The sequence below is a fragment of the Danio rerio genome, chromosome 2 (assembly GCF_052040795.2).
Source record: "Danio rerio strain M-AB ecotype USA chromosome 2, GRCz13ab, whole genome shotgun sequence".
Classification (NCBI taxonomy): domain Eukaryota; kingdom Metazoa; phylum Chordata; class Actinopteri; order Cypriniformes; family Danionidae; genus Danio; species Danio rerio.
Genome location: NC_141022.1, coordinates 7,597,423 through 7,611,932, shown reverse-complemented (window position 1 = coordinate 7,611,932; position 14,510 = coordinate 7,597,423). Strand labels below are relative to the sequence as shown.

Here is a 14,510-nt window from a genome sequence, read left to right as displayed (position 1 = left end):
CTCTCAGACCATAAGAAACTAAATTCTCTGGTCTGATGAGACTAAAATTAAACTCTTTGAGTGAATGCCAGGCGTTACGTTTAGAGAAAACCAGGCACCGCTCATCACCAGGCTAACACCATCCCTACAGTGATGCATGGTGATGGCAACATCATGCTGTGGGGATGTTTTTCAGCAGCAGGAACTGGAAGACTAAAATTTCCAAATCTGGACCAATTTGAACCCGATTACATTTTTTGAAAAACTCGGGCCCAGCAGTTGATCTTCTTGCACAGACTTGCTGGATTCACCTGATTTGTTGACAAATGGGTTGCGAGTCTATTCCTTGGCAGATCATGCCCTTCACTGCCTTTTCCTCTGTAAGGCGTCTGTAATTCTTACTCATTTTGCTGCTTGTGGATGAAATTTTGGCACTCAAGTGATCGAAATATACCTGAAAACAATACGGTCATTTTTTTTAAATAAAAGATTTTTTTTTTTTTTTAAAAAAGAAGCTCGTTCAGACTCAGTAAATAAAACGGAAATAATTAATGATTTCTGATCAGGTTGGGGACCACTAGTAACCAGGCACCCTGGTCTGACAAAGGGAGAAGCAGCATTTAGACAAAGGTTAACAAAATGTTTTTTCTTTTTTGAACTAATCTTTTGTGTCTTTCAGCTTAACTTACACACTGCACCACATCAATTTGCGAACAGCACTGCCGGTCAAAAATTGAACCCCTAAATATTACTAATAGTGACCATATAAAATTAATAAAAGTTGTAAAAAAACATTTAACATTTGTAACGTTAATTAGAAGATGTAAGTTTGCCAAAACAATAGAAAAGACCAACACAGCTCACAGGTATGGCTTCATTTTTTTAAATGCTAACGACAGCTAGCTGCTTCTATTTTGTGTTTGCTTGTTTACCTTAGTATGGACGGCTTTACAGGAGTCACACTTGGCAGAACGAAGTTTAAGTCTGGCAAAGGATGGTTCCAGACACCAGGTAAAACAAACCCCGCCCTCTAAATAAAAACAACGTGAGGACGTTATTATTATATTATATAATTCAGATATTACCCACACACACACACACACACGGGTCTAAATGTGCTAGTAATGTGAAAGTAGCCAATGTGTTATGTTATTTTTTGCCTTTTTTTAAAGGAAGATTTAGCGATATACTGTAAAAATGATTAGTCAAATTTACTTTAAAAGTAAAGCCTTTGCCTTAAAATATTTATGTAAATTGACTATTTGCATAATTAAAAAATGATGTTAATCAACTTAAGAGTTCCAAGTTACAATGGGTTTACTTACTTTTAAGTAAAGTCGCTTTTAAGGCAACGGATTTACTCACTTTTTTTAAGTAAAGTTTTCCAGTGCAAGATAAGGATTAAAATTTTTTACCCAACTCTGGACACACACACACACACACACACACACACACACACACACACACACACACACACACATTCCAAGCAAGAACTAGATCACCAACACCTGAATAAATGAGTTTATTTATTAAAAGGAAATGAATGCTACAACACAGCAGCATGTAGACAAGACTTGAGCACAAAACACAGTATTACCAGCTACTCCCTTCCCAAGCTAATGTTAAAAAAAGAATGCTGATATACCACTTTTAAAATGTGACGTTATTACACTTTTACTGGAGATGAATGCTTAGTGTTCAACAGTATAAGCTGCTTAGCTGAAAAAAATAAAAAGGATAGTTAAGGTTAAACATGCTTTGCACATCACGTTTCACATCTTATCAGACAAAGTGATGATAAGACAACAACCTCACTCTGTAATACTGGGCTTGAACGGCATTAAAACGTGCAATAAAAGAAAACTATTCAAAGTAATAACTGGTATTTAAAGGTATGGCTGGCCATGCATTGCTTGAAAAAAAAAGTAGTTTAATTGATTAGCGCCATTGTAGAAACAGCTTTAAAGTGAAAATTCTGACATCTTTGATCTCCCTCGTGTCCTTCTAAACTTAGAATAATATGAAAACAAAATCCATGGAATCATTTAAATGCATTTCAAAGACAATTTCAAGAAAACAAAATGCAGATTTTGATCAAAAATACACAACAACAGTAACACTGAAATATTATTTAAACAACTTATTTTTTATTTGAGTGTATTGTAATGAGTAATGTATTCCTGTGATGGCACAACTGAATTTTAAGCCATTATAATATATAATCCTTCTGAGATGACTTTCATATGCAGATTTAGTGCTCAAAAATGTGTTATTTTATATAATCAGTGTGAATTGTTGAAAACATCTTGGTAACACTTTATTTTGATGGTCCATTAGAGTATAAGTAGACTGTCTGCTTAATATCTATTGATACTGCTCCTTCGACAGACATTTAACTGACTATAAGAAACTTTCCAAGTACATGTCAACTTACACTAACCCTAACCCCAACCCCAACCTTAACAGTCTACCTATGATCTAATGAGAATTAGTTGGCATGTACACAGCAAATTCATTAGTAGTAAATTTTGAGTGTTGAGGTAATTCAGAGTAAAGTGTTGAAATTCTAGAGTTAGATAAAGATAAAATAACCCTCTCAGTTTTAGAAGCTGATTTGCCCCCTTGTCCTACAGAGTTACATGTATCTAACGCAAATACAGTGTTGACTACTACAACCGGGAATTTGTGCAGCAATACCCCTGAAGGATTTTCCCAGACGCTATTTTCTTCTGCTACGAGGAGCAATGAGAGGAAGCAACTGGTGAGTAAAAGTACTTCAAATGTTTGTAAATAGATATTTGACATCAAAATCATTATATACATTAGTTTTAAATATCTCACAAAAAAGTATAAATTTTCATCTTTATTTTGTTTTGTACTAGCTATGTTACATTAAAACTAAAGCTGCTTTGTTTCAGGAGATTGTATGTACAGTTGAAGTCAGAATTAGTAGCCCCGCTCTTTATTTTTCCCCCAAATTTCTGTTTAACGGAGATAATTTTTTTTCAGCACATTTCTAAACATAATAGTTTTAATAACTCATTTCTAATAACTGATTTATTTTATCTTTGCCATGATGACAGTACATAATATTTTACAAGATATTTTTAAGACACTTCTATACAGCTTAAAGTTACATTTAAAGGCTTAGTTATGTTAATTAGGTTAACTAGGCAGGTTAGAGTAATTAGGAAAGTTATTATATAATGATGGTTTGTTCTGTAGACTATCGAAAAATATATCGCTTAAAGAGGCTAATTATTTTGACCTTAAAGTGGCTTTTAAAAAATTAAAAACTGCTTTTAATCTAGCCGAAATAAAACAAATAAGACTTTCTCCAGAAGAAAAATATTATCAGACATACAGTAAAATTCTTTGTTCTGCAAAAAAACAAAAAAAAAAAAACAAAGGGGGGTAATAATATTAACTTCAACTGTACAATGTCATTGTAAAGTGTTTTAAGTGGCATGTAAAACCCTGTTAAAGAAAAAAATAAAATGTATTCATTGCAGCACATAGTTAATGCATGAGTGGAGAATTGAAATGGTAACATGTAATTATAGAATTAACGGCAGGGGATAATGTAAATACAAATGTAAAATATTTCAAATGAACACTGGTGCAGTGTTAAAAAACATGACCTAAGAGTGTTAAAACATAACACTGACTAGTGTTCGGAAAATCATTTTACACTATAGGAGTTTGCTAATTAACACTCTCTGAGTGTTGATAATGTTAACTCTTTCAAAAGTGTTATTTCAACACTTTTATAGTGTTTTGCATATGAACTCTGAGGAAGTGTTAATTTGAACTCTAAGGTAGTTAAATCTTCTATCTAAAATTTGCTGTGTAGATGTAGTGTGACTTAAATTTAACAAACGGACCATCAAAATAAAGTGTGACCAACATCTTTTTGTGGAAGCTGTGATGCTTTTTTTTAGGATTATCTGATGAATAAAGTGAAAAGGATGACCATTACACGTATAAATGCTGCGAATACAAAACTATAGAAATGATTTAATGCCTTTACTCTCTTACTTTTGCTGTATAACATTATAATAACATCTGAAATATGCATCATGTAAAATGAAAAAAAAATTATAGAAATTTCAGATTTTTTTTTCATAATATGAGCTACGGTATGCCTTTAACTCAATTTAACATTGATCAACAGTTTTTTTTATATTTAGCACACAATCATGATGCTGACACAAAGTTAAAGCTGTAGTATATTACTTCTTTGTTCAAAATTAACACCATAATGAGCGAGTATATCACAAATCCAAAGCTAATCCTGAACCACTACGATGAGGCCAAAAGAAGTTTTTAAATCTTTTAAATCTGTCAGATTGTTTTCTGTTGCGAAGTAGTCCAGTATCTGTGTGACTCGACTACAGTGTTTTTCTACAATATTTTTCTGCAAGAGCCATGCAGTTTAATTTATTAAGCAAACACTCCACATTTATTAATAATACACTTATTTTACAACTTCCTTAGAGTTAAGGCTGATTTATACTTTTGCGTCGAGAAATCAGTGTAACCCTCAGTGCATGCCTTGTGCACAGCCGTGTATTTATACTTCTTTTTGTTGCTCTGCAATAACATTTCCAAAATACAAGCTGTCAGTAAGTTTATATGTTCTTCTGTGTTGAGTTTCTTGACGGGTGAAGAACGCTACCTTAATGTATAAGTGGCTCAAACTCGCTCATTCATAGGCGGGAACCGGCTATAATCATAAGTGGGCCCACATGGAACCTGCACACACAGAAATCCACAAATCTTTAGCTCATCATTAAGTCTATTGATTTACTTGTGTAAATTTATATTTATTCAGTTTTTTTTATTAATTTCAGTAACATTATTTACTAACATGAAAATGTTCATTTGATTTATTTACAATACAGTGTGTAAAGTAATATTTTCTGGTTTTTAGTAGATAAATTGGAGATTGCTTTGTTCACCAAGTAGGTGAATCTAATCGGATTTGCATTTCAAACATTAAACAAAAGTTACAAATAAATCCAACCCAAGCTCATTCTGGAAACGTAGCCCCGCGGACATTTCTGGAGACCGCGATTTACGTGGCCGGAGGTACGTAAAGGCCGTGTTTGGTTTTTTTCGAGCGAACGCTGCGGGGCGGTGTGGCGCCACTCCGCCCCTCCTCTTCGCGCTCGTCGGCCGACAGCTCGCCTCCGAGTGGAGGGCTTTCCCGATGCAATCAGTTTGTCTGCTTAGCTCACAGCGTTGCGTCGGCGGAGCGGAGGCCCCGGAGGAGGAGCCGGCCGCGGTGGACGACGACCGGGATCGAGTCCGGGGAACAGCAGGTTCCGGAAATCAGGTAAGACGAAAAACGGAATCCGAAAAATAAGGGCGAGAACGCGGCGGGATCCGAAAACGTGGTCGAAATCGAAGACGAGGGCTTTTGCTTTTTTTTTTTTCCGACCCGGCGGCTTTTCGCACGAGAACAGCGCGGGCGCGAACGCCGGGCGCTCCCGAGAGGTGCCCGAGACGTGAAAAAGCACGCACAGCGGCCTCTCGCGGATCCGCGAAAACAAAAAAACGCTCGAAAACGTACCTCCCGGGACGTAAATCGCGGTCCGCAGAAACGTCCGCGGGGCTACATTTCCACAATGAGCCCGGGTTGAATAAATCATATACTAAGTTTTTAGTTGCGATACTCCCAAAGTCATTCAGAATAAATCCGCAGATTTTAAACAAAATTCTTCGCAAAAAATAGCAATAAACATATGCAGTTTCAGTCTAGGCCTAATTATGAGGTAAATACAAAACAAAAATTTCCATCTGGAGCTTCTTCACAGGACTCGACACTTCTAAACGCTCGCTCCATCGGGCTCACAGCTCTCAACACACTTGTCAGCGTCGGTGTTAGCCACGGCAAGGGGTATGCGACAGAGCAAGGAGGCTGCGCATAAGTATAAATCAGCATTAGACTGTAGAGTTTTACCAGTTTTGAATCCTTTCAACAAATCTCCAGGTCTTGTGGTAGCACTTTTAGCTTAGCTTAGCCTAGCATAAGTCATTGAATTGGATTAGACCATTAGCATCTCTGTCAAAATATTTTTAAAAAGAGTTAGGATAATTTTCCTATTTAAAGGGCACCTATTTCACCCCCTTTTTAAGATTTAATATTAATATTATGGTTCTTCTGAGTGTGCCAGTTTAGGTTCAGTTCAAAACACAGTTCAGATTTGTTTATTATAATGTGTTAAAAAGTTTTATTTGGGGGCGTGTACACAGCTTGCTGTTTTAGGGGCGTGTTGCTTCACATGAAAATTAGTTTCGACTTCCCGCCCAACTTAACAAGGGGGCGGAGCCAAGAGCTCCCCTGCTTTGTGTATGGCAACAGGCAGACAGAGAGATGCAACATGAGTGAGAGGATCAGCATTCAACCGTACATGTACAACTTGGACACAGGCCAAGCAGAGACTACTGTTGAGGAATCAATCATGTGCCAGAATATGTCAGAGTGATACTTACAAAACCATTTGTGTCTTTGTATAGTTTTACAGCCACTATATAACGATGCATGCGTCATCCATAAAGGGATGTAATGAATAACTGGTTTCACTATTAGTCTCGCTTTTATTTGTTAAGGTTAATTCATATTAAAGGCTTCTCAATATCGTGTTTCTTCATGGAACAAAACTGCGGCAACTAAACAAAGTTATGCCAAGTGTTTGCTAGTTTAAAGTTCCGAGCTTGTACATCGAGACTAATAACCATGCAGATTGGATTAACTTTGACTGAGGCTATAACTAAGGCAAGTTATATACAATGGAGGGACATGCACGCGAGGCAACGCGCTCACACTTTACAGCCGCACCTAGTTGAGATGATAGTGAGCTTCTGTGAGTGCGGGAAATTCAAACGGCTAAAGTTTAAGGAAGGCGCAATGAAAAGTACACTGGTTTGCAAACCCACCTACAGTTACAAACAATGGTGCAGATGAGAGCGATCATGTGGTGAATGTTGATCCACCAGCCGAGATCAATTGAGTGTTTTCAGAGAGAGTGCTGAATAACTCGGTGGATCAGCTGTTTTTGATGGCCCGAATCTTGATACGTTGCGTTCACTGCGTGTTCAGCTCAAATGGCCGCTAAAAGTAAAATCTTTGTTGCTCATTAGCAGGAAGAGGATGAAGGCTCTTGTGTGAGGATGTGGTAATGCGTGCCTGTCAATCAATATTGGTGGGCGGGGGGACCACACTCCAACGTCGAGTTGCGGTCGATCTTAAAACCGCTCAAATTGGTCCGACGTTTTTATGTTGTTAAATTAAAGAAAAGGGACTGGGTGTGTTTATATCACCCCAATATGAAGGTCTACACCACTATACTTACATGTCTGTCCAAACAGTTTGAAAAGTAGATATTTCACCATAGGTGCCCTTTGACTCTTTTGTAGTTACTTAGGTGAAAAGAGCAACAGAAAATGAAAAGATGCTATTTTTGAGGCTATTTTTTAAATCTTATTCTTGCATAATAATTAAAAGATGTTGCTGCTGTACCATGGCTGCAGCAGGCATACTGATATTATGCAGCGCTGTGACCTAGTTACCTAGCTAGACTATTTTCAGGCATTGCCTAATATCGTTGGCCTGCTGCAGCTATGGTACATAAGCAATGTTCCTTGATTATTACGCCAGAATGAAATCATAGTTCCGAGCCATATCGGCCTACAAAGTAGCAACTTTTCATTTTCCGTCAATCTTAGTACACAATGTAAATATAGAGGATTCAAGCTTTAAATAGGAATATTAAATAAATGATTTTTGAAGAATTTTGCTAATGATGCTAATGATTTAATTCAATTCAATAATTTATGCTATGCTAAGCTAAAAGTGCTCCCGCCAAACCCTCAGATCAGCTGAATGGATTAAAAAAGGATAAAACTCTAGGTGAGTTGCAAAATGAGCCTATTTTCAAAATAAGTGAGTGCACTAAAAGTTACATACTGCAGCTTTAAATGCAATTGGTTAATAAATGCAGATAGCAGATATTGGACTTAAAAAGGTTATTCTGACAGCTGAAGCCACGATGTAAACCTAAAGTGCAGAACTGCTACCCCTGCTGGTGTGAGCTGGGCTGTTTTTCACAGTTATTGGCCCCAGCTGTCCCGATCATCGCTCTCATCTGTGTTGGACTCATACCCGGAGGCGATGCCCGACTCTCTGAATCCAGGAGTGTCCAGAGCACTGAGGAACTGGTTCTCTGGAGGAGACGATCCACCTGACTGATCTTCATCCTGACCCCTGCCTGAGTCGCGGTCCTGCTCCGGCTTCTTCTCCTGCTCTGAAGCTCCTGTGAAGAAATGAAAGCCGTCCAGCCGAACCAGGCTGTTTGAGAGAGGGAAACTTCTTTGAGCGCTTAATAGGGGATTGGGTTTTGGCTCACGCGACACTGCTGGCATATTGGCACGCAAGGCGATTTCCAGAAGGCTGTCTTGAGATCCCACTATATGGAGAAAATTACATAATTGCATGGTCAATAAAATGATAACTCAGAGACTTTATTTATCTAGACATAAAAACAACCCCGGCTCATTCTGCTTATGCACCCCTATTTACATTTCTGGAGAGAGCAAAATATGTCCCAGGAGCTACGTTTTTTCAGTTTTTGTTTTCACGAATCCGCCAGAGGCCGCTGTATATGGTTTTTCAGTTCACAAATTTCTCTCGTGAGTGCCATTCGCGCCTGCTGTTCTCACGCATATCCACCAGAGACCGTTGTCAATTCACTGACCCTAAACCCAACCGATAGTGTTTTAAAAAGCACTGATTGACCAGCCTACCCCCTTCCCTAAACCCAATCACAGTGTTTTCGAAAGCCATCCAGAAAAAGAAAAGCCCTCGCGGCAGCCTGATTTTTACCACGTTTTTACCACATTCTCACCCTGTTACTTTTTTTTTTTCTAGAACTAATCTTCACCAACTCAACTCAAACCTTGTTGTCGTGGTCAATTCTGCTCTGCATCTCAAGTCTGGTGACGTACGTGTCGAGCCGCTCGACAACCGTCTATACTGAGGTAAGCGGTTAGCTGGTAACCGGGAAAAGGAACGGCGTCATGTGTTTCCATCGTAGTTTATGCGCATCTTTTCTCATCGAATAAAAAGTTTATCCTACTCAGTTATGTGCATACGTTTTTTTAAGTGCATTTTTTATATTTATGCGCATCTTGGCATTTTCATCAACTGATTTTTTATGCGCATATCCAAAACGCACATTAAAAATGGTGGATGGAAATGTAGCTAATGAGCGATTCCTCCCCCATGATATAACTGTAAATAAAACAGTTGTCATGTCAACTTTCTACTATAAACAGAAGCTCGCCGTTTCGGTCTCTACTGCACACCTTAAGGAGTCTTAGGAGAGGGAATTAGGAATTGACATTTCATCCTCTACTTGGGAGGAGGGACTGAGTCGTATTCACTTTTGCTCTATAAATGTAAGACTACAGCTCATACATATTAAAGTAAAGCATAGATTACACTATACTAAAGCCAAACTTAACAAGCTGTATCCTTCTATCTCTCCTCTGTATGATAAATGCAAGGGCGCAGTCAGGTCCTATGGTCATATATTCTGGTCCTGTCCAGAAGTGAAGTTCGAAAAGTATCTTCAGACTTTTACTCCCAGGCTTTTAAAATGGACATTAAAATTGATGTGGAAATAGCACTGTTTGGGTGTTCAGACCAGGCTCTAACTTGGCCTAAACATCAACAACTCTCCCTTATGTTTGGCATGGTGCTGGCCAAGAGAGTGATTCTGATAGAGTGGAAATCCACGACACCTCCAAATTTTTTTTAAATGGTTAGCTGAAATAGTTTCTGCCCTCAAGCTGGAAAGGTTACGTTTCTCTAGATTTGGCAAACAGAAGTTGTATGACAAAATATAGGGTCCCTTCCTTGGATGTATAGGTTAATAATGTTTCTGTAATAAATTTTTTATGGCTGCATTTCGTTTTTGCAAGTGAACGCTTTGTGCTTGCCGGCTGACGGCTCACTTTCATGTGGAGGGCTTTTAACCAGTTTGTCCGGTTAGCTCGTTGTGTTACGTCGGCGAAGTAAAGGCCCAGAGGAGGAGCCGGCTGCAACGACGACCGGGTTCGAGTTCGGGGAAGAAAAAAACAGAATCCAAAAAATAAAGCAAACGAGTTCATAACGGGGCGAGAATGCGGTGAAATCTGAAAATGCAAAATGTCAAAATCGAACGAAGGCTTTTCTTTTTCTGGATGGCTTTTGTAAATCGTCCCTTTGGTTTAGGGAAAAAGTAGGAGGAGGAAGCTGGGTCAATCGTTCAGTCATTCGGACAGACGATCGCTCGACAGGTGGCCTCCGGTGGCTTTTTACGCGAGAATAGTGCATGCTCAAATGGCATGCGCTCACGAGAGGTATTCGAGAAGCGAAAAATCGTGCACAGCGGCCTATCACGGCTTCACTAAAACAAAAACTGCACAAATACGTACCTCCCAGGACGTATTTCGCGGTCTCCAGAAACGTCCGCGGGGCTACGTTTCCAGAATGAGCCTAGGTTGATTGTTGGCTAGTGTTTTGGTGCATATTCTAGTTAATATCAGGTAATAACACCGAGATAATTTCGTTAACATATATACACGATGTACATTATTTGGTGTCATGTTTTTACAAAAACTTCTATAAAGTAAAAAATAAATAAATAAATAAACAGAAGCTCCACTCAAGTCCACTCAATTGGAGCTGACAGTAATGAGCTGTGTTGCTTGTGAACGTTAAAGTTAAAGCATCAAAAAAAGGTCCCACTTTATTTTGATGGTCCGTTTGTTGCATTTAAGTTACATTGCATCTACATCTTAACTAATTATAATTAGATTATAAGTAGACTTTTAGGGTTGGGGTTAAGGTTAGTGTAAGGGCCTACTCACACTATGCCATCCGTACCGTGCCCAGGCCCGTTTCCCGGATCGTTTGAGAAGTGCGAGTGCGCTGAATCGGGCTCAAGCACGGTTCACTTGGCCGGCCCTGGCCCGGTTGGAAGAGGTGAGCCTGAGCGTGGTTCACTTGGGCTTTGGCGCGGTACGCTTGTGTGTGAGTGCAAAACGTGCCAAAGCCCGAAACTGAAAGCGACACGTGACTTTAAAGGGGCTGTTTCATATGGATTTATTAATCATTCTTACTGTTCAGTGAATTCAAACTGCCGTAGTTTATTAAAGACGCAAACCCCTCACTGCACGACAGCTGCACGGCTTCAGCAGACCTCCTCATTCCTGCAGCACGAGGGCTTTATGATTGTTTATGAGTGGCAAAAGTGGCGGATCTGTTCTGCGAAATATCTGACTGCGTGTCACCGCATCCCTAAGGACTGTTTGGCGAAATATTTGACTGCATGTCACTGCATAACAAACGACTGAAACGATATAACTAGAGAAATCTCCACTGTGCTTCTAAGTGAGAGCGTTTCTCACTGAAAAGCGCAGCATTGATGACGTAAGCGTGCAAGGGCCCATTGGTGGTGTGAGTGCTGGCCGTCAGGGGAGACGGGAGTGGGGACAAGCGTGCTTTGGCCTGGTTCGAGGCAACTGTACCTAGTGTGAGTACGGCCTAAGTTGACATGTACTTGCAAAGTTTCTTATAGTGAGTTAAATGTCTGTTGAAGGAGCAGTATCAACATATATTAAGCAGACAGACTACTAATACTTAAATGGACCATCAAAATAAAGTGTTACCCCCCCATGCGCTCATGCTTCAAAAAACGCTAAACGAGAGCATACTGTAAACAATAGAAAAAGTAGCATGTTGCAAAAGAAAAATGCATTTTGTGTGAACGGCCCCTTAAAGCTGCACAATGAGACGTACAGGGGGAGTTTTTGTGTGGTTGCGTGCGGAGCTCCAGCTCTTGGACGTGTTTGACCAGCAGTGAGAGATGCTGCAAGAGTTCAGTGTTCTGTTGCAGGAGCTGCTGGACTCGAGCCTGAGCCTCTGTCCTGGCGTTTGTCTCCACCGACAGCTGCTGCTGAAGAAGAACCACCTACACAACAACAACATTTTTAGACTTTCTAAAACACTACGAGAGCTGCTTGTCTGTGGGAAAACCTGCTGCTATAATGGTAGGCTATTCTGGATGTCTGCCAATGTGATGATAAAGTGTAGCTAAGGTGGTTGCTATAGTGCTTTAAATGGTTCTTTACTGCCCTGTATCATACAAGCTCATTCTCAAGTGTCTATGAAATAGTAATTATAATAATATTCTTTTTCAAATATTTTACAAGTGATATTTAACAGAGCATGGGAATTGTCACAGTATTTACAATAATATTTTTTCTTCTGTAGAAAGTCTTGTTTGTTTTATTTTAGCTAGAATAAAATGAGTTTTTACAATTTTAAAAATCATTTTAAGGTCAATATTATTAGCCCCCTTGTGCAATTCTTGTTTGATTGTCTACAGAAGAAACCATCAATATACAATGACATGCCTAATTACCCTAACCTGCCTAGTTAAGCCTTTAAATGTCACTTTAAGCTGTATAAAAGTGTCTTGAGTAAAATATCTAGTTAAATATTATGTGCTGTCGTCATGGCAACAATAAAATACAGGTTAGGCCATTTATATGGATACACCTTAATAAAATGGGAATGGATGGTGATATTAATTTCCTGTTTGTGGCACATTGGTATATGTACGGGGGCTTGTAAATAACTTATGAAAGAATAAAGTTACATTTAAAACCAAGCACACCATTGCTTTTTCTTGTGAAATTCCCAATAAGTTTATTAAGGTGTATCCATATAAATGGTTATTAGAAATAAGTAATTAAAAGTATTATGTTTATAAATGTGTTAAAAAAAATTCTCTCCACTAAATAGAAACTATGAAAAAATCTGAAATAATAACATTTGAACAGGAGGACTGAAAATTCTGACTTCAACTTTATATGGTTCAGGTCCCTCCATCAATTTATGTCATGAGGATTTTCTGTCTACTTCATAATTCACCTCACACTGTGCACGCTCTCAAGCGGTGGTAATCTCACTAATAATTTAATGGCGAATGGGAGCAGTGACAAAATCTTTCTAATTTAATTAGAAAATGGGAGCATGTTTTATGCAGTACTGTGTGATGGAATGAGTGTATTGGAATGTCAAATAAAACGAAGAGCAAAGATATTTATCTGTCTAATTGGATGTTGATGTGGAGATTAGGGGCCCTATCATACACCCGGCGCAGTGTGGTGCAAGGCGCAATAGTCTTTTGGTAGTTTCAGCTTGGCGCAAGAGTCATTTTGAGGCGTTGCGCTACGCTGTTTAAATAGCAAATGCATTAGCGTTCATATGTGCGCCCATAGGCGTTCTGGTCTAAAAAGGAAGGCGTTCTGATGGCGCGTTGCTATTTTAAGAAACTATAAAAGATTTTTCATTAGACCAAAACAAACCCGGTCTAAACTCCGGCGCAGAGTTGCGCCTCGCTTACACACTGCTTAATACACAAAAGAGAGCAATAGGCAAATATCTTTACATATGAAAAAATTAAATATTAAGGATATATATAGGATATAATAAGAATAGATATAGGATATAAATATAAAGGATTAAAATATTACAAAACATATTATTTTCTAGCCTACATAAATATGAAAAACCACTGCTTTTATGTCTTCATCAGCTCGGGAGGCTTTTTCATTTATTATATCCATATTTATATTTGTTTTATTTAAAACAAGCTTAGATTTTAGGATATAACTCAGGTTTTTGAGCACATTTTGTTATTATTGTTCATTTATTCGTTTGCTGAAAATTAGAACTGAATTTAGAAATAGTTTTGAAATGAATATTTGCGCTTAACAAACAAAATTACTTATTTATAGACTAATTGATGTCTGTGCGTAAAGGTTTCCCTATCCAAGAGCGAATGTGAAAGTAGATCCATTATCTCTCATTCTCACGCAGTAGATGCTCTGTTTAACAGTTTTCTGTAAAAAAAAAAACTGTAAACTGTTAACTGTTTGCTAGTGAAATGCTCATTTTTTCCACTTAGACTTACTTTGCGTCCTGTAAATAGCGAATGCGCTCTTGGCGTGACGCAGCTGGGTCTTAAAGGGAATGGGAGATGAGAGTATAATTGGTTTATTCTCAAAACACACCTATAACTCATTAAGAAAATAAACTCCACCCTTTTAGACCATGGACCATGGCGCAAAGCGGATTTTCCCGTCCTTAAATTAGCAAAAATGCGTTCTGACATGCCCTGAAAGCGTTTGCGCCCTGCGTTTTGCGCTCTGCGCATGGACCGTCAAAATAGAGCCCTAGATTTTTGATGTATAATCTCTATGAATAATACTCTAAATGGACATTTATTTTCATAGAGCAAGCTATAATGCTAAATTCACATGGACCTTTAAACATTTTAGCCTAAAAAAACTTACACACATGATTTAAGTGATTTAGTTCACCCAAAAATGACAATTCTGTCATCATTTACTCACTCTGCACTTTTTTTCAAACCTTTATAAGTTTATTTATTTTGTTAAACACAAAAAAGAAC

General features: G+C 38.4%; 4 protein-coding genes across 9 annotated transcripts in view; 1 reads left to right on the top strand and 3 right to left on the bottom strand.

The window, feature by feature from the left end:
- Nucleotides 1-1,105, bottom strand: part of ddr2b (discoidin domain receptor tyrosine kinase 2b) — a 37,378-nt gene extending 36,273 nt beyond the window's left edge. Inside the window, exons 1-2 of one of the 2 annotated variants that reach the window (XM_087240385.1) lie at nt 912-1,105; nt 291-433 (exon numbers count right to left, since the gene is read on the bottom strand). The gene's annotated coding sequence lies outside the window, so the exon portion shown is untranslated. The remainder of the gene's footprint in view (nt 1-290; nt 434-911) is intronic. The other variant, XM_087240384.1, reaches the window with a different exon arrangement.
- The window catches only part of LOC147846195 (uncharacterized), a 1,020,765-nt gene that overhangs the window by 333,135 nt on the left and 673,120 nt on the right, over nt 1-14,510 (top strand). The window lies entirely within an intron of this gene.
- The window catches only part of apoltp (apolipoprotein lipid transfer particle homolog), a 597,023-nt gene that overhangs the window by 453,825 nt on the left and 128,688 nt on the right, over nt 1-14,510 (bottom strand). The gene's annotated exons all lie outside the window — the stretch shown is intronic.
- nos1apb (nitric oxide synthase 1 (neuronal) adaptor protein b) overlaps nt 1,493-14,510 on the bottom strand; it is a 32,812-nt gene continuing 19,794 nt past the window's right edge. The window contains exons 9-11 of one of the 2 annotated variants that reach the window (XM_087240429.1): nt 11,828-11,999; nt 8,147-8,450; nt 1,493-4,734 (exon numbers count right to left, since the gene is read on the bottom strand). In XM_087240429.1, coding sequence (XP_087096555.1) covers nt 4,689-4,734; nt 8,147-8,450; nt 11,828-11,999 — 522 coding nt within the window. In that variant the 3' untranslated portion in view covers nt 1,493-4,688. Of the gene's footprint in view, nt 4,735-4,824; nt 8,451-11,827; nt 12,000-14,510 lie in introns of those variants that run through there. The other variant, XM_087240428.1, reaches the window with a different exon arrangement.